We start from the raw sequence: 24,316 nt of genomic DNA, 5'->3' as shown, positions 1-24,316 counted from the left end.
GGCGGGGGGTGGGGTGTGGGAGAAGGAAGGGTGGCCTGGGGGCTGCAGGGGCTCCCCGACCTCCTCCCTACAGCGCCTGCTTGGGGAAGTTTGCTACTTCCTGGGCGCTGTGCTGAGGTTTCAGGGGAACGATTTCCCTTCTCGTTGAGAGGAGCCCTGGGCAGAAGCTACTGACTGCTCTCCTTCACAAATCGGAAACTGGGGCTCCGAGCCGGGACGGAGCTTGACTAAGTTTACCCAACCGAGGGCCCACACCTACTCTGTTTGGTGCTGTCAATTGTTACGACCGACCGGGGGACAGAGGCCTGCAGGAGGTGGCCAGGGAGTCAGAGACAGAGTAGCCCCAAAGAGTCTCGAAAGGGGCCCATCTCTTTTCTGTCCAAGGTCCTGATCCCAGCTGGGGTGGGGGAGGGCTGGTAGATTCCTGCCTTCCCAGAGGCCTCAGGGAGCCTCCAGAGGGCCCCAGGACAGGGGGCAGGGGAGCAGCCAGGGCCCCCTGACTTGGCAGGAAGATGAGGGCAAAGGACTCCAGAGCTGCAGGGGAGGGGCAAAGAGTCAGGCATCCCAGACCCAGGGCGAAGGCAGCCCGGACGGGGTGGGGCTGGGCCTGACCTGCGCAGGGCCCCAGATGGGAATGGGGGCTTTGGGGTGAAGGTGGGGGAGGGGGATGCTTTCTTACCTGGCTGAGTGAGCCCTCTCGGTCAGCAGCCCCCTTTGGGGGGGGATGGTGGGGTTGGGGGAGGCTTGATCCACAGCATTTGAGGGGAAAGCAGAGGTCACAGTGCTTCCTAGGGACAGTAGAGACCTGGAAGCTGAGGCAGATAGGGTAGAGAGAGAGAGAGAGGCCACCGGGGGATGGAGAGAGCAGCTGGGAGCAGCAGAACTGAGGAGCCAGGGGCGGGGGTCAGACCCAGCTGGGAGAAGGGGCACGGGAGAGAATGAGGCACCCCAAGCTTGCAAGGAGGCTGGAGTGCTTCCCGCTGCCCCGATTGGGTTTTCTTTAATGCTAACAGCATGCTATTTACTTTCCATTTAAATTTGAGATGTTGCTATAAATTATCAACCAGCTCCTTGTTCCTGCAGAGTTTATAACTAACTACCTGGGTTACTTATTGTTCAGGTAACAAAAGGGATCAGAAAACACCCTGAGTGAAAAAAAAAGTGGGGCCTCCAGCCTCAGGGTTGGGGAAGGGGCCAGGGAGAGAGGGGCGGGGGACCCCTGTTGAAGGGCCGGGCCGTCGGGGAGGTTAAGGCTGGGAAGACGGTGCAGAAGTAGAACATCTAGTAGAAGCTGTTTCCTGGGAGAAATCCGTGTCTGGGAAGAAGCCTGGGTGGGTCCTGGGTGCCGGGCGTCCCTAGGGTACCCCATGTTTGTGGCTACAGCAGGACCCTGAGCTCGTTCTTCAGATCCCCCCTTCAGTTCCCTGCGTGACCTTGGGCAAGTCTGTTCCTCTCCTGCTGCCCTCAGTTTTCCTCCCTGGCCAGACTCCCTGCCGCGGATTCATTCCCCTCCCTCCACCCACCAAATTCCCGGATCTCTGCCCAGGTGTTTCTCTTCCTCGCTTACTTTGCTGCAGTCATTGTGGCTTTGCTGTTCCTCAGCGCCCCAAGCCAATTCCCACCCCAGGCCTTTGCACGTGCTCATCCTCCTGCTTGGAACCTCTTTCCAGATCTTCCCATGGCCGGTTCCTTCTCCTTCAGCTCCCTGGCTGCTCCGTCCTAAAGGGGGCCCCGCCTCCAGTCACTCTCTTCCACTGCGGTCGTTTTCTTTCTCCTGCTCCCTGTCATGGCTCGTTATCATCTGATTTATCTGTGTTCTATCTCCTGCCGTGAAAATAGAAGCTCTTCAAGGGCAAGGCCTGTGTTGCCTTATTCACCACGTGTAGCCTCCATCCAGCTCACTGGCTGGTGCACCTCAGGAGTGAATGAGTGACCAGGATTCTCTGAGGCCCTGAGGACATCGCTACCCTGTTAGCCAGGGCTCAGCAGCCTGAGACGTGACCAAGGAAGAAACTGGGACCCTGGATTCCTTCCTGGGTGTCCTCTCAGGTCCTGTCTATCTTCTATCAGCTCAAACTCCAACCTGTTGTTTTTTTTTTTGAGATGGAGTTCCCCTCTCGTCACCCAGGCTGGAGTGCAATGGTGCAATCTCGGCTCACTTCAACCTCCACCTCCCAGGTTCAAGCGATTCTCCTGCCTCAACCTCCCAAGTAGCTGGGATTACAGGCGCATCCCACTATGTCTGGCTGATTTTTTTGGATTTTAGTATAGACGGGGTTTCACTATGTTGGCCAGGCTGGTCTCGAACTCCCGATCTCAGTTGATCCACCTGCCTTGTCCTCCCAAAGTGCTGAGATTACAGGTGTGAGCCACTGCACCAGGCCTTCAAACTGCAACCTTGAAGCTCTCTGATCCTGCCCATCAGGCAGCACCCGGGCACCGAGACCCAGGAAGACAGTAGCCAAGGGAAGACGGAGGATCTGATGTCCGTGACAAAAGCCAGCCCACCTGCATCCTAATCCCAGCTCTGCCCTTTCTAGCTTGGGCAGGGGACTTTATTTTTCTGAGCCTCGGTTTTGTCTGCAGGGTAGAGGTGACAATAAGCCTTGTCCCCAGGGTTAAAATGGCATGGCCCTGTAGATTACACATGTAGTAAGTGCAATACACAGCACTTATTATTAGTGATCCCATTTTACAGATGAGCAAATTAAGGTTCAGAGAGGCAGTACCTTACCCAATGAAACTCTTCCAAAGGACTGAAGGAAGGCCAGGACTTGGTCCCAGGTCCTCCCACCTCGGGCTCCATACAGCAATCTTGAGGCCCCAGTCATTCCTGCCGTTCAACTTGGCCGTCAGCTCACTTCCATGCAGTGCTTTGGCCCTTACCAACGGCTTAGAGATGCCCTAAACTCACTTCTTCCTCCCGGCCATCTCTGAAGTCTGAAATATCATTAGCCCCGTTTCACAGATGAGGAAACTGAAGTACATGGAGGTTAAGCAAAGAATCGAGGCCAGCTCTACAGCCCCCACACTGAGAAGTCAGCTCCCTCTCCAGATGTGGAGATGAACGCCACAAACTTGCATGTCCTGAAACCCGAGGGGCCAGAGGGCAAAAGGCTCAAAGCCTTGGACGTCTGATTGACCCTGGAATGGGTAGGAGGAGAGAGGAAGATGTGGGTGGGTCTTCACCTCTCCTGGACTCTGCCATGTGAGGCCAAGGGTCTCCAGGGCTGTGTTAAGACAGTGATGATGACAATATTGTTCTGTGAGTTCAGCACGTGCCGTGTGCCAGGCCCTGCCCTAAGTTCAGCCTCCCTATGTGAAGCTCATTTAATTTTCCCAGTAGCAGTGTGAGGTAGGGGTGTGTTTACCCCACGGTGCAGGGCAGAGGTGGGTCATGCAAGAGCGCATGTGGCTAGGTCGCAGTGATGGGACTGGAACCCACAGTGGTTTGACTCTCAAACCCATAGTAGATGCCTAGAGACTTGGCCTCTTAGTTCTTTTTTTTTTTTTTTTTTTTTTTTGAGATGGAGTCTCACTCTGTCACTGGAGCTGGAGTATAGTGGCATAATCTTGGCTCTTTGCAACCTCCACCTCCCGGGTTCAAGTGATCCTCCTGCCTCGCTAGGACCATGGGCATGTGACACCATGCCCAGCTAACTTTTGTATTTTTAGTAGAGCTGGGGTTTCCCCATGTTGGCCAGGCTGGTCTCCAACTCCTGACCTGATATGATCCACCTGCCTCGGCCTCCCAAAGTGCTGGGATTACAGGCGTGAGTCACTGTGCCCGGTCTTAGCCTCTTAGTTCTGAGCCAGGACAGTTGAAGAAACTGCCCTCAAAAAGAGTCAGGCCCTTGGAGACTCTGTGTGTGTAAGAGACACACAGAAGAGAGAGAGAGTGATAGAAAGAAGGTGGGGAGTGGGGGGAGAGAGAGAGAGACATTGATTCAGTAGGTTCTAGAAAAAAATGGCTCAGGTGGCTTCTCCCAGAAAAGGGAAAGATGAGCCCTCCTGGCTCTCTGTCCTAACTGGCGCTGAAAGTTCACTTTTTTGTTGTGGATTTGTTGCCCAGCGCTACTGGGAACTGGTTAAACGTAGAACATTCGTAGAAGCTCATTTTCACAGCTGCCTTTCCATTCTCACATTCGAAAGCCTGTCCTCTGTTTCTAAGGATTGCGCGTGCATTTGTGCAGGGTGGCTGGCCTCTGTTTTATTTTCAAGTTCAGCTTAAATTTGATCTGGTTGGGGAGTGGGGGGAGAGAGAGAGAGAAACAGATGGACAGAGGCAGATAGTAAATCTTTGGTTTGAGCCCAGGAGAGGTTCTGGTTAGAGGAAGACTGACCCTATTCCCTTTGCAGGAGAGAGAAGGGATGGAGGGAGGAGGCACGGGAGGGTAATGGCTGCAGGTGGGGGAGGGGAGGCATCGGGCTGCCCGGCTCTAGGATCAGATAAACATGTTTGCCATGGAGCACAAGGCTGGACTTTGTACGGCCCTTCCCTCCAAGCTCTGACGGACACCCAGCGAAGCGGGGAGGTGCAGGAGAGAGGATCCTAGAGTTTCCGAAAGAAGGGAGAGAGAGAGGCTGCAGAGAAGCCTGGAGGGTCCTGGCAACATGAAATATTCTTGAGTCCCAACTAGATCCCCTTGGACAAGTGACTGCGCCTTTCTGAGCCTCGGTTTTCTCCTCTGTGAGATGGGGATAGAGTAGGGTCTACTTCCTGGGGTTATAAGATTTAAGTGGCCAGCCCTCAGCACAGTGCCTAGCTTACAGTAAATTCTCAAGAAACATGAGTCTTCAGTTTTTGTTTTTGTTTTTGTTTTTGTTTTTGTTTTTGTTTTAGACAGGGTTTCACCTGTTGCCAAGGCTGGAGTGCCATGGTGTGATCACAGCTCACTGCAGCCCCGACCTCCCAGGCTCAAGTGATCCTCTTGTCGCAGCCTTCTGAGTAGCTGGGACTACAGGCTTGTACCACTACACCTGGCTAATTTTTCTACTTTTTTGGAGAAACAGAGTCCCATTATGTTGTTCAGGCTGGTCTCAAACTCCTGGTCTCAGGCAATCCTCCCCTTAGCCTCCTGAGAAGCTGGGACTACAGGTGTGCACCACCATGCATGGCTAATTTGTTATTATTGTTTTTTATAGAGACAGAGTCTCACGAGGTTGTCCAGGCTGGTCTTGAACTACTGGCTCAAGTGATCCTACTACCTCGGCCTTTCAAAGAGCTGGGATTACAAACATAAGCCACCACACCTGGTTTACAATTCAGTTTTAAATACTATATATGCCAAGGTGGGAGGATTGCTTGAGCCTAGGAGTTTGAGGCCAGCCTGGCCAACATAGCAAGACCCTGTCTCTACCAAAAAAAAAAAAAAAAAAGTACAAAAATTAGCTGGCCATGGTGGCAGGTGCCTGTGGTCCCAAGTACTTGGGAGTCTGGGTGGGAGGATCGACTGAGCCCAGGAGTTTGAGGCTACAGTGAGCTATGATCACGCCTCTGCGCTCTAGCCTGGGAGACAGAGCGAGTAGCCTCTAAAAAGAAAAATAAAAATAAATATCATGTATGTATATATAGCATATTATGTATTATGTAATTTAAAAAGTACACAAGGACAACAGAGAAAACGGTCCTTCTCACTCCCCTCCCCAGCACCCTGTTCTCTGGAAGTAACCAGAGACCCCGTTCCTTGCATGCCCTCCGTGTTTTATATGGTCAGAAATATGTAGAAATCCTCTTTTACCTCACTTCAAGTTTTTCGTAAATAGCAGCACAGCAGACACACCAGATAAACTCCACTCCATCTGGGCACACAGAGCTGCCTCAGTGGGGCTTTTCCAGCGGCTGCACTGAACAGATGCACCCTCATTTAGTTAATCAGTATCCTTTCACTGGGCTCCCCGTAACTCCCAATCTTTTGCTATGGCAAACAACGTGGCAAAGAATTGCCTTCCACTTGTGCCATCTGTCACCTGTGCCAATATTAGAAGGCTCAAATTCTAGAAGCGCATTGCTCAGTGAGGCAGGGGAGAGCACAGGCTTTGGAATCCTGTAGACCCAGGTTCAAATCTTGAAATCCCAGTCTGCCTGCTTCAGTGCCGCTGTGTTGAGCTGCATTTATCTGTGACTTTTTTTTTTTTTTTTTTTTTGAGACAGAGTCTCACTCTGTTGCCCAGGCTAGAGTGCAGTGACGATCTTGGCTCACTGCAACCTCCGCCTCCCAAAATCAAGCAATTCTCCTGCCTCAGCCTCCCGAGTAGCTGGATTACAGGCACCTGCCACCAAACCTGGCTAATTTTTTTTTTTCTTTCTTTTTTTTTTTTTTTGGTAGAGATGGGGTTTGGCCAGGATGGTCTCAAACTCCTAACCTCAAGAGATCTACCCACCTTGGCCTCTCAAAGTGCTGGGATTACAGGCGTGAGCCGCTGCGCCCAGCCTGTGACATATTAGTAATACAAGCTCAGCAGAGGGAGAGAGAAAGAGGCGTGGATTGAGATAGAGCAGGAGAGGAGAGAAAATCTCTATGGCTCAGGCAGTCTGATCCCTTCTGTTCTCCCACAGGGAGACCCACAGTGAGCAGGGCCATGAGTCACAGGTGGCACTGGGTCCTTTGAGTCTCTGGTGGGAGGATCTCAGCCCACAGAGTGGGATTCCATTGCTCACATGCATTTTTTAATGTATTTTTGGTACAATGAGGCCTCTGAATGTCAACTCTGTCATCTGAGACTCTGTTGAGAAACCAGGCGCTTGCTCTGGTGCTGCGGGGAAACTGGCCTGGTCACAGCAAAGGGGGCAGATTTTCAGAAAGCGTTGATCTCGGCTCACTACAACCTCCGCCTCCCAGGTTCAAATGATTCTCCTGCCTCAGCCTCCCAAGTAGCTAGGATTACAGGCTCCTGCCACCATGCCCGGCTAGTTTTTGTGTTTTTAGTAGAGATAGAGTTTCACCATTTTGGCCAGGCTGGTCTCGAACGCCTTACCTCAGATGATCCACCCTCCTCGGCCTCCCACAGTGCTGGGATTACAGGTGTGAACCACCACACATGGCCTCAGGAAGCATTTTGACTTTGTGACTTTTTGCCCAAAAGGCTGGCTTAGAACTGAATCCTTTCAGGTGGATGGGACTCTGCTTGTCCTGTGACCCTGGGCAAGAGACAAAATGATACAAATTCTCTGAGCCTCAGTGGCCCTGGCTATAAGATTGAAGAATCCATAATTCTTTCCTTGTTTTCAGATTCAATGCCTTTCTTCTTCTAGCAGGTCTCCTTCATCCATCCATCCATCACCCATCCACCCATCCATCCATCCATCCATCCATCCATCATCCATCATCCATCCATCACCCATCCACCCATCCATCCATCCATCCATCGTCCATCCACCCACCAATCCACCAATCCATCCCACATCTATCCATCCACTAGTCCATCAATCTATCTACCAATTCATTCATCCAACCATCCATTCATCCATTCACCCATCCATCCATCCACAGATCCATCCACCCTACTACTACAAATCCATCCATCCATTATCCATCTACCCACCTACCAGTTTCGCAAATTCATCCATCATCCATCCACCCTACCCTACCATCCACCCACCCTACCCTACCATCCACCCACCCTATCCTACCATCCATCCACCCTATCCTACCATCCATCCACAAGTCCACCCATCTATCCACCAGTTCATCCACCCACCCATCCATGCATCCATCCATCCATCCATTCATCCATCCATTCACCCATCCATCCATCCATCCACCCACCCACCCATCCATCCATTCACCCATCCATCCATCCATTCACCCATCCATCCATACATACGTCCATCCACCCACCCACCCATCTATCCATTCACCCATCCATCCATCCATCCACCCATCCATCCATCCACCCACCCACCCATCCATCCACCCACCCATCCATCCATTCACCCATCCATCCATCCACTCATCCATCCACCCACCCATCCATCCACCCACCCATCCATCCATCCATTCACCCACCCATCCATCCACTCACCCATCCATCCATCCATTCACCCACCCACCCACCCACCCATCCATTCACCTATCCATCCATCCATCCACCCATCCATCCGTCCACCCATCCATCCATCCACCCACCCACCCATCCATCCATCCATCCACCCATCCATCCATCCATCCACCCATCCATCCATCCACCCACCCACCCATCCATCCACCCACCCATCCATCCACCCACCCATCCATCCATTCACCCATCCATCTATCCATTCACCCATCCATCCACCCACCCATCCATCCATTCACCCATCCATCTATCCATTCACCCATCCATCCACCCATTCACCCATCCATCCATCCTCTCATCCATCCATTCACCCATCCATCCATCCATTCACCCATCCATCCATCCACCCATCCATCCATTCAGCCATCCATCCATCTATCCACATATCTTCATCTGTGTCCATGCATCTGTGTATCCATGTTTCTAAACCTTTATCTGTTCCAGGGTCTGTGTGCTCATAGGCCTGTGTCCACGTTTGTCATGTGTGTGCGCCTACAAGTCTCTGTCCTCATGACCATATGTCCGTGTCCCTGTGTCCTGGTATAGATGACCATACCTCCCTGCCCCTGAGTTGAGGTGTAGGCTCCTGGGCTCCATATCTGCTTTCTTGCACAGTCCCCCACCCCCCCATCAGGGCTGACAAGGATTCAGCACCCAGGACCCCAGCCCCACTTATGGTGAGGGACACCCTGCTGAGCAGACCCTGTCCTTGTCCTCCTCCAGGGAGGACCCATGGCGTGTGGCGAAGATGGTCAAGTCCTACCTGCAGCAGCACAACATCCCACAGAGGGAGGTGGTTGACACCACTGGCCTCAACCAGTCCCACCTGTCCCAGCACCTCAACAAGGGCACTCCCATGAAGACGCAGAAGCGGGCCGCCCTGTACACCTGGTACGTCCGCAAGCAGCGAGAGGTGGCACAGCGTAAGTAATGACCCCACCCGCGTCTTCCCGGGCAGGGCCCAGGGCTCTCCCCTAACTCATAGGTGGGGGCTGGAAGCTTCAACATCGCCATTATACAGACAGGCAGATGGAAAGGAAGGCAGTGGATTTGACCTGTGTTTATCACCTATTCTGCACCAGGCACTCTGTGGACAGGAGTGGGCTTGGTCCTGAACATCCAAAGATGGATGAACTGGGTCCCTGCTTTCTTTTCTTTCTTTCTTTTTTCTTTTCTTTTCTTTCTTTCTTTTTTTTTTTTTTTTTTTTTTTTTTTTTTTTTGAGATGGCGTTTTGCTTTTATTGCCCAGGCTGGAGTGCAATGGTGCAACCTCAGCTCACTGCAACCTCCATCTTCTGGGTTCAAGAGATTCTCCTGCCTCAGCCTCCAGAGTAGCTGGGATTTCAGGCGTGTGCCACCATGGCTGGCTAATTTTTTATATTTTTAGAGACAGGGTTTCACCATGTTGGCCAGGCTGGTCTCGAGCTCCTGACATCAGGTGATCCACTGGTCTTCGCCTCCTGAAGTGCTGGGATTACAGGCGTGAGCCACCACACCTGGCCTGGGTCCCTGCCGTCTAAGAGCCCATGGTTAGTGAAGTGGGAAAGGGGGAGAAAAGATCATGATGATCCAGTGAGACATGTATTAGAATGGGACAGCAGCAGCAGCAGCAACAAGAATGGCTACTATTTATCAAGCATTTTTTTTGGGTGCCTGATCCAGTGCAGAGTATTGCACAAAGCATTTCAGGGTGCTGAGCTGACTGTCAACGGGGGAGTAATCTGTTCTTCCTCGGGGAGCAGAGGTATCACGAAGGCTTATGTTGTACATATGACCTTTAGACTAGGTCTGAAAAAGGGAGTTGAATTTTGACCCATGGAGATGCAGGGAAGGGTGTTTCAGGCAGAAGGAACAGCATCAGTAAAGGCTCAGAGGCGAGGTCTATGCTCAGGAAATCCTCCACTGCAAACTCAGGAAGAGCTGGGAGCCCAATACTTAGGGGATGGTGAGTTTTCTTCTCCAGGCCTCACACCCCACCAAATCCCAAGCGCACCGTCACCTTTCAACCTCCATCTATGTGTAATTTTTTTTTTTTGACATTTCTTTTATTAATTATCCAGGTTTTTTACAAAAGGAAATAGCCAGGCAGAGTGCTGAGCTACCATCTCAGCTACTTGGGAGGCTGAGGTGGGAGGACTGCTTGAGCCCATGGGTTCGAGTCCAACCTGGGCAACATGGCAAGGTTCCTCCTCTAAAAAAGAAAGAAAGGGAAGAAAGGGAAGATAGGAAGGAAGGAAGGAAAGAAGGAAGAAAGGAGAGAAGGGAGGGAGGGAGGGAGGGCAGGAGGGAGGGAGGCAAAGTCAAGGAAAGAAAGAAAGAATGAGAGAAAGAAAGGCAATACACACTTGGTTACAAAAACTAAGATAAACAGAATTTACAAGGAAAAAACTGATGTCTTTCCCCTAAAGCAGTCGCTGGAATTCCCAGACTGTTGTATATCCTTCCAGAGGTATTTTCTGCCTACAGTAGCAATCGCTGTGTTATTTTCTTGCTCTTTTTCTGATTAATGGGAACATACCAGACACACTATCTGCCCCTTCTGCTTTGTCTCTTGGAAATGAATCTTGTACGTCTTTTCATATTGGCACTGAGAGACTGATCGATCTCATTCTTTATAAGGGCTGCTGGCTGTTATTTAACTGGCCACCTCCCGAAGGACTTTTAGGGTTTTTGCAATCTGTGACTACAACCAACTGCAGCAAAAAATATCCTTATTTATGTAAGTGCATGTTCGCATGTGACTGTGTCTGGAGGGTACATTGCTAGAAGTGGGATGCTGGAACACAGAGTGACGCTTTCAAATCTTTGGTACATGCTGGCATAGTTCCTTCCAAAGAATAACAATTTACATGTCCACCAACAGTAAAAATCACTGTTGAAAAAAAAAATGTATGCAGGCCGGGTGCGATGGATCATGCCTGTAGTCTCAGCACTTTGGGAGGCCAAGGCGGGCAGATCACTTGAGGACAGGAGTTCGAGATCAGCCTGGCAAACATGATGAAACCCTATCTTAACTAAAAATACAAAAATTAGCTCGGTGTGGTGGTGCACACCTGTAATCTCAGCTACTCAGGAGGCTGAGACATGAGAATCGCTTGAACCTGGGAAGCAGAGGTTGCAATGAGCCAGGATCATGCCACTGCATTCCAGCCTGGGTGACAGAGGGAGACTCCGTCTCAAAAATAAACAAATAAACACAAAATAATGTATGTAATAGACAGCTCTAATCCTTATGTTACAGCTACCTCTTATCCCAGTTATGAGGGGGTGTTCACTCTCTACTGGGCTGTAATACACACTTGGATAAACAGTACATTTTAATACTATTTTAATTTGTATGAGAAGAAACAATAAAGTAAATCTAGATTTAGTTTCTGAGGAAAAGAGAGTCTTCTCCTAAAACCATCACTAGAAGAAATTTTACAGTATTCAATAAAATGTATTAAAAACAAACGTTATCAAGGACTTCAGCCTAGAGCCGAGAACACAGATGCAAACTGTGGCCCAAGTAGCTTCTCCTGGGGGATTTTTCACTTTTCAGGAGAAATTAGAGAATTTGAGATGCAGAGTCAATTTATGACTGAAGTATTAGAACTCTTTAACAAGGGATAGAACCCCAACCAAACTGATTTAAACAGAAAAGGGAACGTATTGACTCATGCATGTGAGGAGTCCAGGGCTACTTCAGGCATGGCTAGATCAAGGGGCTCAAATGACGTTCCCACAGCATTTCTTGACTATGTTTTCTTTTATGTTGGTTTCATTCTCAGACAGTCTCTCCTCATATAGGCAAAGATGGGTTCTGGAAGCCCTGGGCTGCCATCCTACCAGCTTAGCAACCCCAGAAGGAAAAGAGCTCCTCTTTTCAGCTATTTTCAGTTGAATGACTCTTTTTATACTTCATAACGTAAACTTTGTTTTTTGAGATGAGGTCTTGCCATGTTGCCCAGGCTGGTTTTGAACTTCTGGGCTCAAGTGATACTCCTGCCTCAGCCTCTTGAGTAGCTGGGATGGCAGGCACACACCACTGTGCCTGTTATAATAGAAACTATTTTTTTTTTTTTTGAGACGGAGTTTTGCTCTTGTTACCCAGGCTGGAGTGCAATGGCGCGATCACGGCTCACCACAGCCTCTGCCTCCCGGTTTCAGGCAATTCTCCTGCCTCAGCTCCTGAGTAGCTGGGATTACAGGCACGCGCCACCATGCCCAGCTAATTTTTTGTATTTTTGATAGAGACGGGGTTTCACCATTTGACCAGGATGGTCTCGATCTCTTGACCTCGTGATCCACCCGCCTCAGCCTCCCTAAGTGCTGGGATTACAGGCTTGAGCCACCGCGCCTGGCCTTTTTTTTTTTTTGAGACAGTCTTGCTCTGTTGCCCAGGCTGAAGTGCAGTGGCACAGTCTCACCTCACTGCAGTCTCCTCCTCCCAGCACTCTGAGCATCAGCTTCCTCATCTGTAAAATGGGGATAGTACACGTGCCAAATCAGAACAAATGCTAAAGCTTACCTGCAGCCTTGTATTGAGACAGATTGTGAGATTATATCTTGGGTTGGTAGGAAAGCATTCAGGGATTGATTAGTGATGTCTGCCTTGGACACAGGTTAAGAAAGTGGTGGCGTATGCGCTGTGTGTCTGTCATCACTGGATTAGATGATTTCCAAGTTCTAGCTGTCAGCTCCTCTGGTTCAGCACCCTGGCAACGAGAAAGAATCAAGGGCATGGTCAGGGGAACTGAATGGGCATGTGAGTGGCCAGTACCCCATTCTTGGCTTTCTGTGCCTGCAGAGTTCACCCATGCAGGGCAGGGAGGGCTGATTGAAGAGCCCACAGGTGATGAGCTACCCACCAAGAAGGGGCGGAGGAACCGTTTCAAGTGGGGCCCAGCATCGCAGCAGATCCTGTTCCAGGCCTATGAGAGGCAGAAGAACCCCAGCAAGGAGGAGCGAGAGACGCTGGTGGAGGAGTGCAATAGGTAGGGCGGCGGGTGGGAAGCAGCGCTGGCTTCATCCGGGCCGAGGCAAGGCCAGGGAAGGGGAAGGGGACTCTAGGTCCTGGAAGAGGCTGTCCGGTCGCTGAGAACTCCTGAGCTGGCTTAGCCTGGCCCAGAGAACCGAGAATACTTGAAGCTAACCCCATTCCTAGCAACCCCCTTGCACCCTATACACCAAGCTACCCTTTCTATGGACACTCACCTAGTTTTATTCCCTCTACAATCCTATGGCTGGTGTTTTTGTTTTGTTTTGTTTTTTGTTCTGAGATGGAGTTTCACTCCTGTCTCCCAGGCTGGCGTGCAATGGGGCGAACTTGGCTCACTGCAACCTCCACCTCCCAGGTTCAAACAATTCTCCTTCCTCAGCCTCCCAAGCAGCTGGGATTACAGGCGCCCACCACCATGCCCGGCTAATTTTCGTATTTTTAGTAGAGACAGGATTTCGCCATGTTGGCCAGGCTGGTCTCAAACTTCTGACCTCAGGTGATCCACTCGCCTCGGCCTCCCAAAGTGCTGAGATTACAGGCATGAGCCGCCATGCCTGGCCAATCCTATGGCTGTTTTGCTGACTTTATGAATGGAGAAACAGGTCAGAGAGGCTGTCACTTGCCCAAGGTCACAGAGCAGAACTCGCACTGGAGCCCAGATGTACCATCCTCAAATCCGCAGGCAGAGCTCAGCTTCTCAGAACCTTTGCCCTCATGCCCAGGAGAGGGTTCCTCTGAGCCTGGCCTGGAGGCTCATGGGTGGCTATTTCTGCAGGGCGGAATGCATCCAGAGGGGGGTGTCCCCATCACAGGCACAGGGGCTGGGCTCCAACCTCGTCACGGAAGTGCGTGTCTACAACTGGTTTGCCAACCGGCGCAAAGAAGAAGCCTTCCGGCACAAGCTGGCCATGGACACATATAGCGGGCCCCCACCAGGGCCAGGCCCCGGACCTGCGCTGCCTGCTCATAGCTCCCCTGGCCTGCCCCCACCCGCCCTCTCCCCCAGTAAGGTCCACGGTGAGTGCTATGTGGGAACAGGGGACATGTGGGTAGGTGGGAGGGTTGGGGAGGATTGTCCCAGTGACGGCACTCACCTAAACCTCTTAGCACTTCTGTTGGGTTCCATTCCATTCCATTCCTGCCACTCCTTATCACTCTAGTTCACTCTGTCCCTTCATCCCTTCTGCTCTATCTCCATTCCATTCACTCCACTCCTTTCCACTCTCTTCCCTCCATCCCACCCCACTCCACCCACTACAATTAACCCCACTCCATTCATGCCACTCCATTCACCCCATTCCCTTCCACTCCATTCCATCTATACCATTCCCCACCACTCTATTCACATACTCCATCCGACTTCATTCCATCAACTCTATCTACTCCACTCCATCCATTCCATCCAACTTCATTCCATCCACTACAATTAACCCCATTCCATTCACTCCATTCAACTCCACTCCATCCACTGCACTCCACCCATTCCATCCACTCCACTCCACCCATTCCATCCACTGCACTCCACCCATTCCATCCACTCCACTCCACCCATTCCATCCACTCCACTCCACCCACTCCATCCACTCCACTCCACCCACTCCATCCACTGCACTCCACCCACTCCATCCACAGCACTCCACCCACTCCATCCACTGCACTCCACCCATTCCATCCACTCCACTCCATCCACTCCACTCCACCCACTCCATCCACTGCACTCCACCCATTCCATCCACTGCACTCCACCCACTCCATCCACTGCACTCCACCCACTCGATCCACTCCACTCTACCCACTCCATCCACTCCACTCCACCCATTCCATCCACTACACTCCACCCACTCCATCCACAGCACTCCACCCACTCCATCCACTGCACTCCACCCATTCCATCCACTCCACTCCACTCCACCCACTCCATCCACTCCACTCCACCCACTCCATCCACTCCACTCCACCCATTCCATCCACTGCACTCCAACCACTCCATCCACTGCACTCCATCCATTCCATCCACTGCACTCCACCCACTCCATCCACTGCACTCCACCCACTCGATCCACTCCACTCTACCCACTCCATCCACTCCACTCCACCCATTCCATCCACTACACTCCACCCACTCCATCCACAGCACTCCACCCACTCCATCCACTGCACTCCACCCATTCCATCCACTCCACTCCACTCCACCCACTCCATCCACTCCACTCCACCCACTCCATCCACTCCACTCCACCCATTCCATCCACTGCACTCCAACCACTCCATCCACTGCACTCCATCCATTCCATCCACTGCACTCCACCCACTCCATCCACTGCACACCACCCACTCCATCCACTGCACTCCACCAATTCCATCCACTGCACTCCACCGATTCCATCCACTGCACTCCACCCATTCCATCCACTGCACTCCACCCACTCCATCCACTCCACTCCACCGATTCCATCCACTGCACTCCACCCACTCCATCCACTCCACTCCACCCATTCCATCTACTGCACTCCACCCACTCCATCCACTCCACCCATTCCATCCACTGCACTCCACCCACTCCATCCACTCCACTCCACCCATTCCATCCACTGCTCTCCACCCACTCCATCCACTACACTCCATCCAACTCCATTAGATTCCACTACATCCACTCCACCCACTCTTTCTCCACTCCTCTCTACTCCATACCACTTCATTCTATCTGTCCAACCGCTCATCTCCATCCACTCCACATGACTCCACGTTTCATCCATTCCACTCTACACCATCCATTCCACTCTATTCACAAACTCCACCCACGCCACTCTACTCCATCCCCTCCACTCTATTCACATACTCCTCCATTCCACTCTACTCCATCCACTCCACTCCACTCACAAACTTCATCCATTCCACTCTACTCCATCCCCTCCACTCTATTCACAAACTCCACCCACTCCACTCTACTCCACCCCCTCCACTCTATTCACAAACTCCACCCACGCCACTCTACTCCATCCCCTCCACTCTAGTCACATACTCCTCCATTCCACTCTACTCCATCCACTCCACTCTACTCACAAACTCCATTCGTTCCACTCTACTCCATCCCCTCCACTCTATTCACAAACTCCACCCACTCCACTCTACTCCATCCCGTCCACTCTTTTCACAAACTCCACCCACTCCACTCTACTCCATCCAGTCCACTCTACTCACAAACTCCATCCATTCCACTCTACTCCATCCCCTTTATTCACAAACTCCACCCACTCCACTCTACGCCATCCACTCCACTCTATTCACAAACTCCATCCACTCCACTCTACTCTATCCCCTCCACTCTATTCACAAACTCCTCCATTCCACTCTACTCCTTCCCCTCCACTCTAGCCACTCCATTCATTCCACTCCACTCCACGCTATTCCTCACCATTCTATCCACTCTACCCCACACCATTCACCTCACTCTATTCCTCCCCATCCATCCTCTCTACCCTTTACCACTCCAGTGGACCCATTCCACTTGATTCCACTCATTCCACTCAACTCCATCTATTGTACTCCACACCAACCACTCTACTTATGATTCCACTCAGTTCAGCCTAACTTGATTTGGGTTACTTCAATTCATTCATTTCAGATCATATCAATTCAATTCATTTCAACTCAACTAAATTCAGTTAAATTCAGTTCAGCTGTCTTTTACGGAGCACCTCCCGCATGTAGAGGCCTAGCACTAGGCAGTGGGCGGAATGGAGCTAATAAATGCAGTCCCAGCCTTCAAGGAACTGGGAGCAGCTGACCCAGGGCTTGGCACAAGGGAGAAGCACAGGCAGAGTTTGCTGGCTGCATAGACAGACAGGCAGCTGGCCTAAGCACACCGATGATGCCGTTAGAAGTGAGGTGGGCTGGGGGCAGGGGAGGGCCGGGAAGTGGGTGCGGAGGCTGGACACCGCTTCCCCTCCAGGTGTGCGCTATGGACAGCCTGCAACCAGTGAGACTGCAGAAGTGCCCTCAAGTAGTGGCGGTCCCTTAGTGACAGTGTCTACACCCCTGCACCAAGTGTCCCCCACAGGCCTGGAGCCCAGCCACAGCCTCCTGAGCACGGAAGCCAAGTTGGTGAGTGTCCCTGCCTGTAGGAAAAATCCAACCTCATCTTTCCTTGGCAGGGTGATTCCCGAGAAGTCCCAAGGGAGGCCCTGTGGGGATGGGACACCGCCCCAGCCCCCAACTCAGGTCAGCTTCTCCTCGTAGGTCTCGGCAACTGGGGGCCCACTCCCCCCTGTCAGCACCCTGACAGCACTGCACAGCTTGGAGCAGACATCCCCAGGCCTCAACCAGCAGCCCCAGAACCTCATCATGGCCTCTCTTCCTGGGGTCATGACCATTGGGCCTGGTGAGCCTGCCTCCCTGGGTCCCACGTTCACCAACACAGGTGCCTCCACCCTGGTCATTGGTAAGCTGGTGGGGACGGATGGGCACCTGGGTGGCAGGCTTATGGGGCAACCGCAGGATCCAGGAGCTGGAAGAGCCAGTGGGACTCACTCACTCACTCATTCATTCATTCATTCATTCATTCATTCAACATGTATTTATCCAGTGCCTACTCTGGACTGGGCACTGTGCTACATCAGTGATACCTGATTGAACCAAACAGACCAAAATCTCAGCAACTCAAGTGGGGAGGGAGGCAGAAGGCCTGATACATCAATTCTGTAGTTCCTCAGAAGGTGAAGGGTCTATGCAAACTACAGCAGGGTAAGGGGACCGGTTTTTTGTTTTCTTTTTAAAAATATCTTTTAGCATTATTTTTCCCTCTTTTATCACAAATCCTCTGCAGGCTAGAGGATTTGTTTTCTAAGTTTTCTGTTTTATGAAGAAAAATGAAGCCCAGAAAGCCTTTATTTGCAGGTACAATTATGCAGAAGCCCAGAACATAAGCTAGATAGGGCGCTGCTGAGAGAGGGGAGCAGAGAGCTAACCCCAGGGCCTTGGCACTCCTGTGGAACCCCAGGGCTCCAGGGAACCCCAGTTTGATGATTTTTGAACAAATCACTGCCTGCCTCTCACACTAGCCTAGATAAGGAGCTAAAGGCTCAGACAGGGGGAATGACTTGCCAGGGCTACTTAAATTAGTGGCAGGTCCCAGTGGAGGGCTGTTTCCTGACCACCCTGCCCCCTCCTCCAACCCATGGGTTCTGGGAGGGAGAGGTGGTGCCCCTAGGAGGCCTGGGGATGGGTGGGATATAATTGGGGGACCCAGCTGATTCCTACTGCTTCCACTCCAGGCCTGGCCTCCACTCAGGCACAAAGTGTGCCAGTCATCAACAGCATGGGCAGCAGTCTGACCACCCTGCAGCCTGTCCAGTTCTCCCAGCCACTGCACGCCTCCTACCAGCAACCGCTCATGCCACCTGTGCAGAGCCACGTGACCCAGAGCCCCTTCATGGCCACCATGGCCCAGCTGCAGAACCCCCACGGTGAGCCCCCTGAACCTCATGCAGGGGGAAATGATGACAGATGTTGGCTGTCAATGGATGCAGGGGAAGGGGGTGCCTGGCAGGGGTTGTGGTCTGAGTGTCTCTGGGACAAGTGTGTTTCTGTGATTAAGGGTGCCTGCAGGCCAGTGTGTTCCTGTGTTCATGCGTGTATCTGTGTGTGTACATGTCTGTGCGGGCAGATCCCTAGTGCGTGTCTGGGTGTTTATCAGGTAAGCATGTGTTTGAGGGTGCATGCCTGTGTTTCTCCGAAACTGTTAGGGCCGTATCAATTTCAGAATCTACTATTCGGATTTTAGAAAGGTAATGTGGGGCCAGGTGTGGTAACTCATGCCTGTAATCCCAGCACCTTGAGAGGCCAAAGCTGGTGGATCACTTGAGATCAGGAGTTTGAGACCAGCCTGGCCAACATGGTGAAACCCCATCTCTACTAAAAGCACAAAAATTAATCAGGTGTGGAGGCATGCGCCTGTAGTCCCAGCTACTCGGGAGGCTGAGGCAGGAGAATCGCCTGAACCCGGGAGGCGGAGGTTGCAGTAAGCCAAAATTGCCCCACTGCACTCCAGCCTAGGCGACAGAGCAAGACTCTGTCTCCCCGCTCCAAAAAAAAAAAAAAAAAAAAAAAGGCTCTCGAAGGCTCATGCCTGTAATCCCAACACTTTGGAGGGCGGATCAGCAAGACTCTGTCAAAAAAAAAAAAAGAAGGCTCACGAAGGCTCACACCTATAATCCCATCCGAGGAGGGTGGATCACCTGAGGTAAGGAGTTCAAGACCAGCCTGGCCAACCAAGATGGTGAAACCCTGTCTCTACTCCAGCCTGGGAGTACAGGGCGAGACTCCATCTTAAAAAAAAAAAAAAAAAAAAAAAATGGAATTTGGTGGATATGCCAGCTATCAAGTAACACTCCCAGCAGGGTTCGGGACAGACCCCATGATCAGGGCACCGCTTTTTCTGCAGCCAAAGGCAGGCTTTCCACAGAGCAGGTTCAACACACACATAACCTCAGGTCAAGTTCAGGTTGGGGTTGCCACCAAATGAGCTCTAGTGCCAATCTTAAGGACATCTTTTGGTTTCAAAACCTTTTTGGAATTTGGGACTGGGTTAAGAGGTTTTGGACCTGTATATTTCTTTGTGTGTTCATGGTTGAGAGTATATTTAAGTGCGTTATGTTTTTATCTGAGTCACTGTGAGAATATGTGGTTTATGTGTGTTTTGCTAGTGTCTGTGTGCCTCTTGTGGGGTCTATGTGTCTCCTGTGGGGTGGGTGGGGGTGCTGTAGGCAAGACATGGGGTTATATTTGGAGAGGTGGCCTGGAGATGGAGGTACTGCTGTCCTCTGCCTTGTTCTTTGACAGGGGCCACCTGCCTTTCTTCTAAACTACACCAGCATCGGCACTTAGTATATAGCACTTGTGTTTAGTACAGTAGCACCTGCGCCTAGTACATAGCACCTGTGTTTAGTGTAGTAGCACCTGCGCTTAGTACATAGCACCTGTATTTAGTATAGTAGCACCTGTGCTTAGTACACAGCACCTGTGTTTAGTATAGTAGCACCTGCAATTAGTACACAGCACCTGTGTTTAGTATAGTAGCACCTGCGCTTAGTACATAGCACCTGTGTTTAGTATAGTAGCACCTGCAATTAGTACACAGCACCTGTGTTTAGTATAGTAGCACCTGCGCTTAGTACATAGCACCTGTGTTTAGTATGGTAACACCTGCGCCTAGTACATAGCACCCGTATTTAGTATAGTAGCACCTGCGCTTAGTACATAGCACCTGTGTTTAGTATAGTAGCACCTGCGCTTAGTATAGCACCTGTGTTTAGTATGGTAACACCTGCGCTTAGTACATAGCACCTGTGTTTGGTATGGTAGCACCTGCGCTTAGTATATAGCACCTGTGTCTAGTGTAGTAGCACCTGCGCTTAGTACATAGCACCTGTATCTAGTATAGTAGCACCTGCGCTTAGTACATAGCACCTGTGACTAGTATAGTAACACCCGCGCCTAGTACATAGCACCTGTGTTTAGTATAGTAGCACTTGCACCTAGCACATAGCACCTGTGTTTAGTATAGTAGCACCTGCGCTTAGTACATAGCACCTGTGTTTAGTATAGTAACACCTGCGCTTAGTACATAGCACCTGTGTTTAGTGTAGTAACACCTGTGCTTAGTACATAGTGCCTGCATTTAGTACAGTAGCACCTGCACCCGCACCTCCCGTTCCCTTTCATACGTGCTGTCTCCAGGTGACAAGAGGAGCTGGAGTTGGTTCCTGGCCTCCTCCAGGCTTCCCCGCATCAGTCCCAGCTGAGCAGACCCCTGTAATGGGGAGAGGGTCTGTCCCTCTCTCTGGAGCCCCCAGTTTTGAGAATCAGCCCTGGATCTCCAACCGCTTTCCAGTCTGGCCGTTCAGCAAGGCCCCACGCCCCTCTTTCCCCAGTCTTGAGGCCTGGGTCGGGGGCTGTCGGGGCTGTCAGGCACGTCTGCCATGTCTTGCCCCTCTCTCCCCTGCGGCCAGCCCTCTACAGCCACAAGCCCGAGGTGGCCCAGTACACGCACACGGGCCTGCTCCCGCAGACCATGCTCATCACCGACACCACCAACCTGAGCGCCCTGGCCAGCCTCACGCCCACCAAGCAGGTAAGGCCTAGGCATGCCGCTCTCCCTCGCCTGAGCCAGAGCCCTGACCGCCACACCCCCGGGGCTCAGGAGTCTGCTCTGCTCCCCAGGTCTTCACCTCAGACACCGAGGCCTCCAGTGAGTCCGGGCTTCACACGCCAGCCTCTCAGGCCACCACCCTCCACGTCCCCAGCCAGGACCCAGCTGGCATTCAGCACCTGCAGCCCGCCCACCGGCTCAGCGCCAGCCCCACGAGTGAGGCCCTGGCCCCGCCCCATCCCTTACTGGCTCCGCCCCTTCCGTGTTGGTCCCGCCCCTTTCGTTGTAGTCCCCGTTGCCGTCCCCCCAACCCCGTGGCTGTGGGGCAGTGCATGCAGCAGGCCTAGGGCTGCCGTGAGTAAGCCCCGGCAGGCACGGGGGTGGGGTGGGGTCCCCCCTCCCAGACACGGCCTGTGCTCCCATGAAGCCCAAAAGGCACGACGACCCCAGGAAGATGGGCCCGCCTTACAGGAACATCTCAGGTACTAGGTGGAGGCAAAAGATGAAGTGATTGTTAGAGGCAGCGGCGGGTGATAAGGACCAGGTCTGTGAGCCAGAAGCGACTCCTTCACACGTTTGGTCTGGCTTGGCTCAGGGTTGAACATTCTTTGAAATGTGTTGCCAACGTTTCAAAATCAGGAATTTTCTCATAGAAATCCGGATTTCCAGCATCTTTTGGAAAACTGGAAAAATTCATATTCCCACGTAACAGCTCACCAGGCCCCACTGCATCCACTCACATCGGCTCCAGTGACCCCTGGCAGAGGGTCACGTCATTGTCAGGAGTGGGCATTTGGAGTCAGGTGGCTGGCTCTGCACCTGCCTTTATGCACGTTGCCCCTTTCTCTAAGGTTCCTGGCCCCAGCCCTGGCAGCCGTCATGACAGCCTCTGAAGGCATTCTGTGTCCTGGCTCCTTGCTTCACCTCGGGAGGCATGTGCACGATCACCCCCATTTTACAGATGAGAACATAGACACTTAAGGAGGGGGGGACTTGCCTCGTCTCCCACAGCTACCAGGCAGCAGGGCCAGGACTCGAACCCAGGTCCAACCTCAAAGCCCATTCTCTTAACCATTTCCATCAGTCAGGGTTCTCCAGAAACACAGAACCAATAGATTGCCTTGAAGGACTTGGCTCGAGACTGTGGGGACTGCCTAGCCTGAAATCTGTTGCTGGGAACTCCCTCGAGAGAGAGTTCTGCAGCCTTGAGGCAGAATTCTTTCTTCTCTGGAAACCTGTTTTTGCTCTTTTGGCCTTCCACTGACGGAGGAGGCCCACCCATATTTTCAGGGTAAACTCCTTTACGCAAAGCCAACTGATCATGGCGTTAACCACATCTACAAAGCACCTGCATTCACAACAGCACTTAGATTAGCGTTCGACTCAGCCTCAGCAAGCCAGCATGTTTACAGCTGCCTGCCCCGGCATCTCACCGGGACTTCTCCAGCGTTCCCACTAAGATGTACTGAGGCCACTCCCAGGGAGGCCCCCTGAGGCTGGCTGGCAGGCTCCCCTTGTTAAGAACTGAGGGTAGAGGTTTGACTTTGGGGTTCCTGTTATCTGCTGTGATCCAGGCGTGGCCCTGCCTCCCCGGCCCGAGTATCCCTGGGGCAGGTGGGGTGGGTCCGGGTGCCTGTGTGCGGCCAGCAGCCTCGTTTACCTCCACAGTGTCCTCGAGCAGCCTGGTGCTGTACCAGAGCTCAGACTCCAGCAACGGCCACAGCCACCTGCTCCCGTCCAACCACAGCGTCATCGAGACCTTCATCTCCACGCAGATGGCCTCTTCCTCCCAGTAACCACGGCACCCGGGCCCTGGAGCCTGTACTGCCTGCCTGGGGGCAGCAGCCAGCCCTGCCTGCAGGACCTGAGCTTGCCGGGCTCCTGCTGCCCTTCCTGGAAAGCTGCGCCTCGCTCCCCGCTTTGCTGTGATGCATCAGAAAGGGAGGGCTCTCTGAGGCGCCCCAACCTGCACGGGGCTGCTCGGGTTGCACACAAGGGGGCCATGGAGAGCGCGAGCAGAGCCTGTTCCTGGCAGATGGAAGGACTGTCCCTGCTGCTTGGGATACGAAGCGGGCAGCCTGTGACCTGGGCACCCCCAGCCTGGGCCTGTGGAGAGCCCTGGGACCCCTACACGACTCTGGCAGCCACACTTCTCAGGACACAGGCCTGTGTAGCTGTGACGTGCTGAGCTGAGTGGCCCTGGGTCAGCGTGGCCTTGTTCTGTGGCCTATGCACCCACAGGGCCACTCCATCCCGCCCCCACTCCTTCCAGCTAGGGACGCACATGCCCTTTGTACTGACCCCGTCATCTACTCACATAGGCATTTCCTGGGTGGCTACTCTGTGCCAGGGCCTGGGGCTCCAATGCCCACGCCCAGGGGCTGAAGCTAACAGGGAAAGTAGGCAGGGTCTCCCAGCTTCCCTGGTCCCCCGTGATTCCCTATCCCGGGCCCCAGGACCTCCAGCTTTCCTGGATATCAGTTCCCAAGAGCATCACACCCCCGAGGCCAGCCTGGCCTCCTTCCTCTACGGGGAAGGCCGCTTCAGAGCTGGGAAGTCGTCCTTACTCCTGTGGGAGCCTCGTGACCCCTGCCAAGTCCAGGTCCTGTGGGGCAGACCTTGCCCTTGTTTGGGGAGAAGCTGCTGAGCTCAGAAGGCGGCAAGGCCCAAGCAGCTGGCCAGGCTGAGGTGCCCAAGAGAAGAAAGAGGCGACCCCAGGGCAGAGGAGCTGCCTGTGTGGACAGGACTAAGCTCAGGAGCCCGGGGCCCTGGCTGGCTGAGGGCACTTCGCAGCCACCAGAGGAGTCCGAGGTCCTGAGCACCACCAGGAGGGACACGGGAGCCTGTGAAGCCCGGGCAAGCATGGCCCCGTGTCTCTGCACCTGCTGCTGAGAACCTGGTCCTCGGAGTGCCACCGCCACCCTGGGATTCAGGAGAAGGTCTGGGCGACCCGGCACCCCGGCAGCTTGTAGCCAGCTGGGGCGAGCGGCACGTTTATTTAACTTTTAGTAAAGTCAAGGAGAAATGTGGTGGAAATGTCTTGCTTGTCCACAAATCATTCAGGGGGAGTTTGGGCAGGGAGAGGGAGGTGGAGGCAGGCCAGGGGCCTATGAAAAAGAGACGGGCGC

General features: G+C 52.7%; 1 protein-coding gene and 1 long non-coding RNA gene across 3 annotated transcripts in view; one reads left to right on the top strand and one right to left on the bottom strand.

The window, feature by feature from the left end:
• Positions 1-1,874, bottom strand: part of LOC104652044 (uncharacterized) — a 14,508-nt gene extending 12,634 nt beyond the window's left edge. For both annotated transcript variants that reach the window (XR_012518328.1, XR_012518329.1), the window contains exon 1: positions 680-1,874. This is a non-coding gene — a long non-coding RNA (uncharacterized LOC104652044). The remainder of the gene's footprint in view (positions 1-679) is intronic.
• Positions 1-24,316, top strand: part of HNF1A (HNF1 homeobox A) — a 25,499-nt gene extending 1,183 nt beyond the window's left edge. Inside the window, exons 2-10 of the mRNA XM_003932173.4 lie at positions 8,782-8,981; positions 12,848-13,034; positions 13,815-14,056; positions 16,992-17,143; positions 17,279-17,480; positions 18,313-18,504; positions 21,049-21,170; positions 21,260-21,404; positions 22,857-24,316. Of these exons, the coding sequence (XP_003932222.1) occupies positions 8,782-8,981; positions 12,848-13,034; positions 13,815-14,056; positions 16,992-17,143; positions 17,279-17,480; positions 18,313-18,504; positions 21,049-21,170; positions 21,260-21,404; positions 22,857-22,984 (1,570 nt within the window). The 3' untranslated portion in view covers positions 22,985-24,316. The remainder of the gene's footprint in view (positions 1-8,781; positions 8,982-12,847; positions 13,035-13,814; positions 14,057-16,991; positions 17,144-17,278; positions 17,481-18,312; positions 18,505-21,048; positions 21,171-21,259; positions 21,405-22,856) is intronic.

This window comes from Saimiri boliviensis, chromosome 7 (genome assembly GCF_048565385.1).
Source record: "Saimiri boliviensis isolate mSaiBol1 chromosome 7, mSaiBol1.pri, whole genome shotgun sequence".
NCBI classification, from domain to species: Eukaryota; Metazoa; Chordata; class Mammalia; order Primates; family Cebidae; genus Saimiri; species Saimiri boliviensis.
The sequence above is the reverse complement of the archived record's forward strand: the minus strand, read 5'-3'. Positions and strand labels throughout refer to the sequence as shown.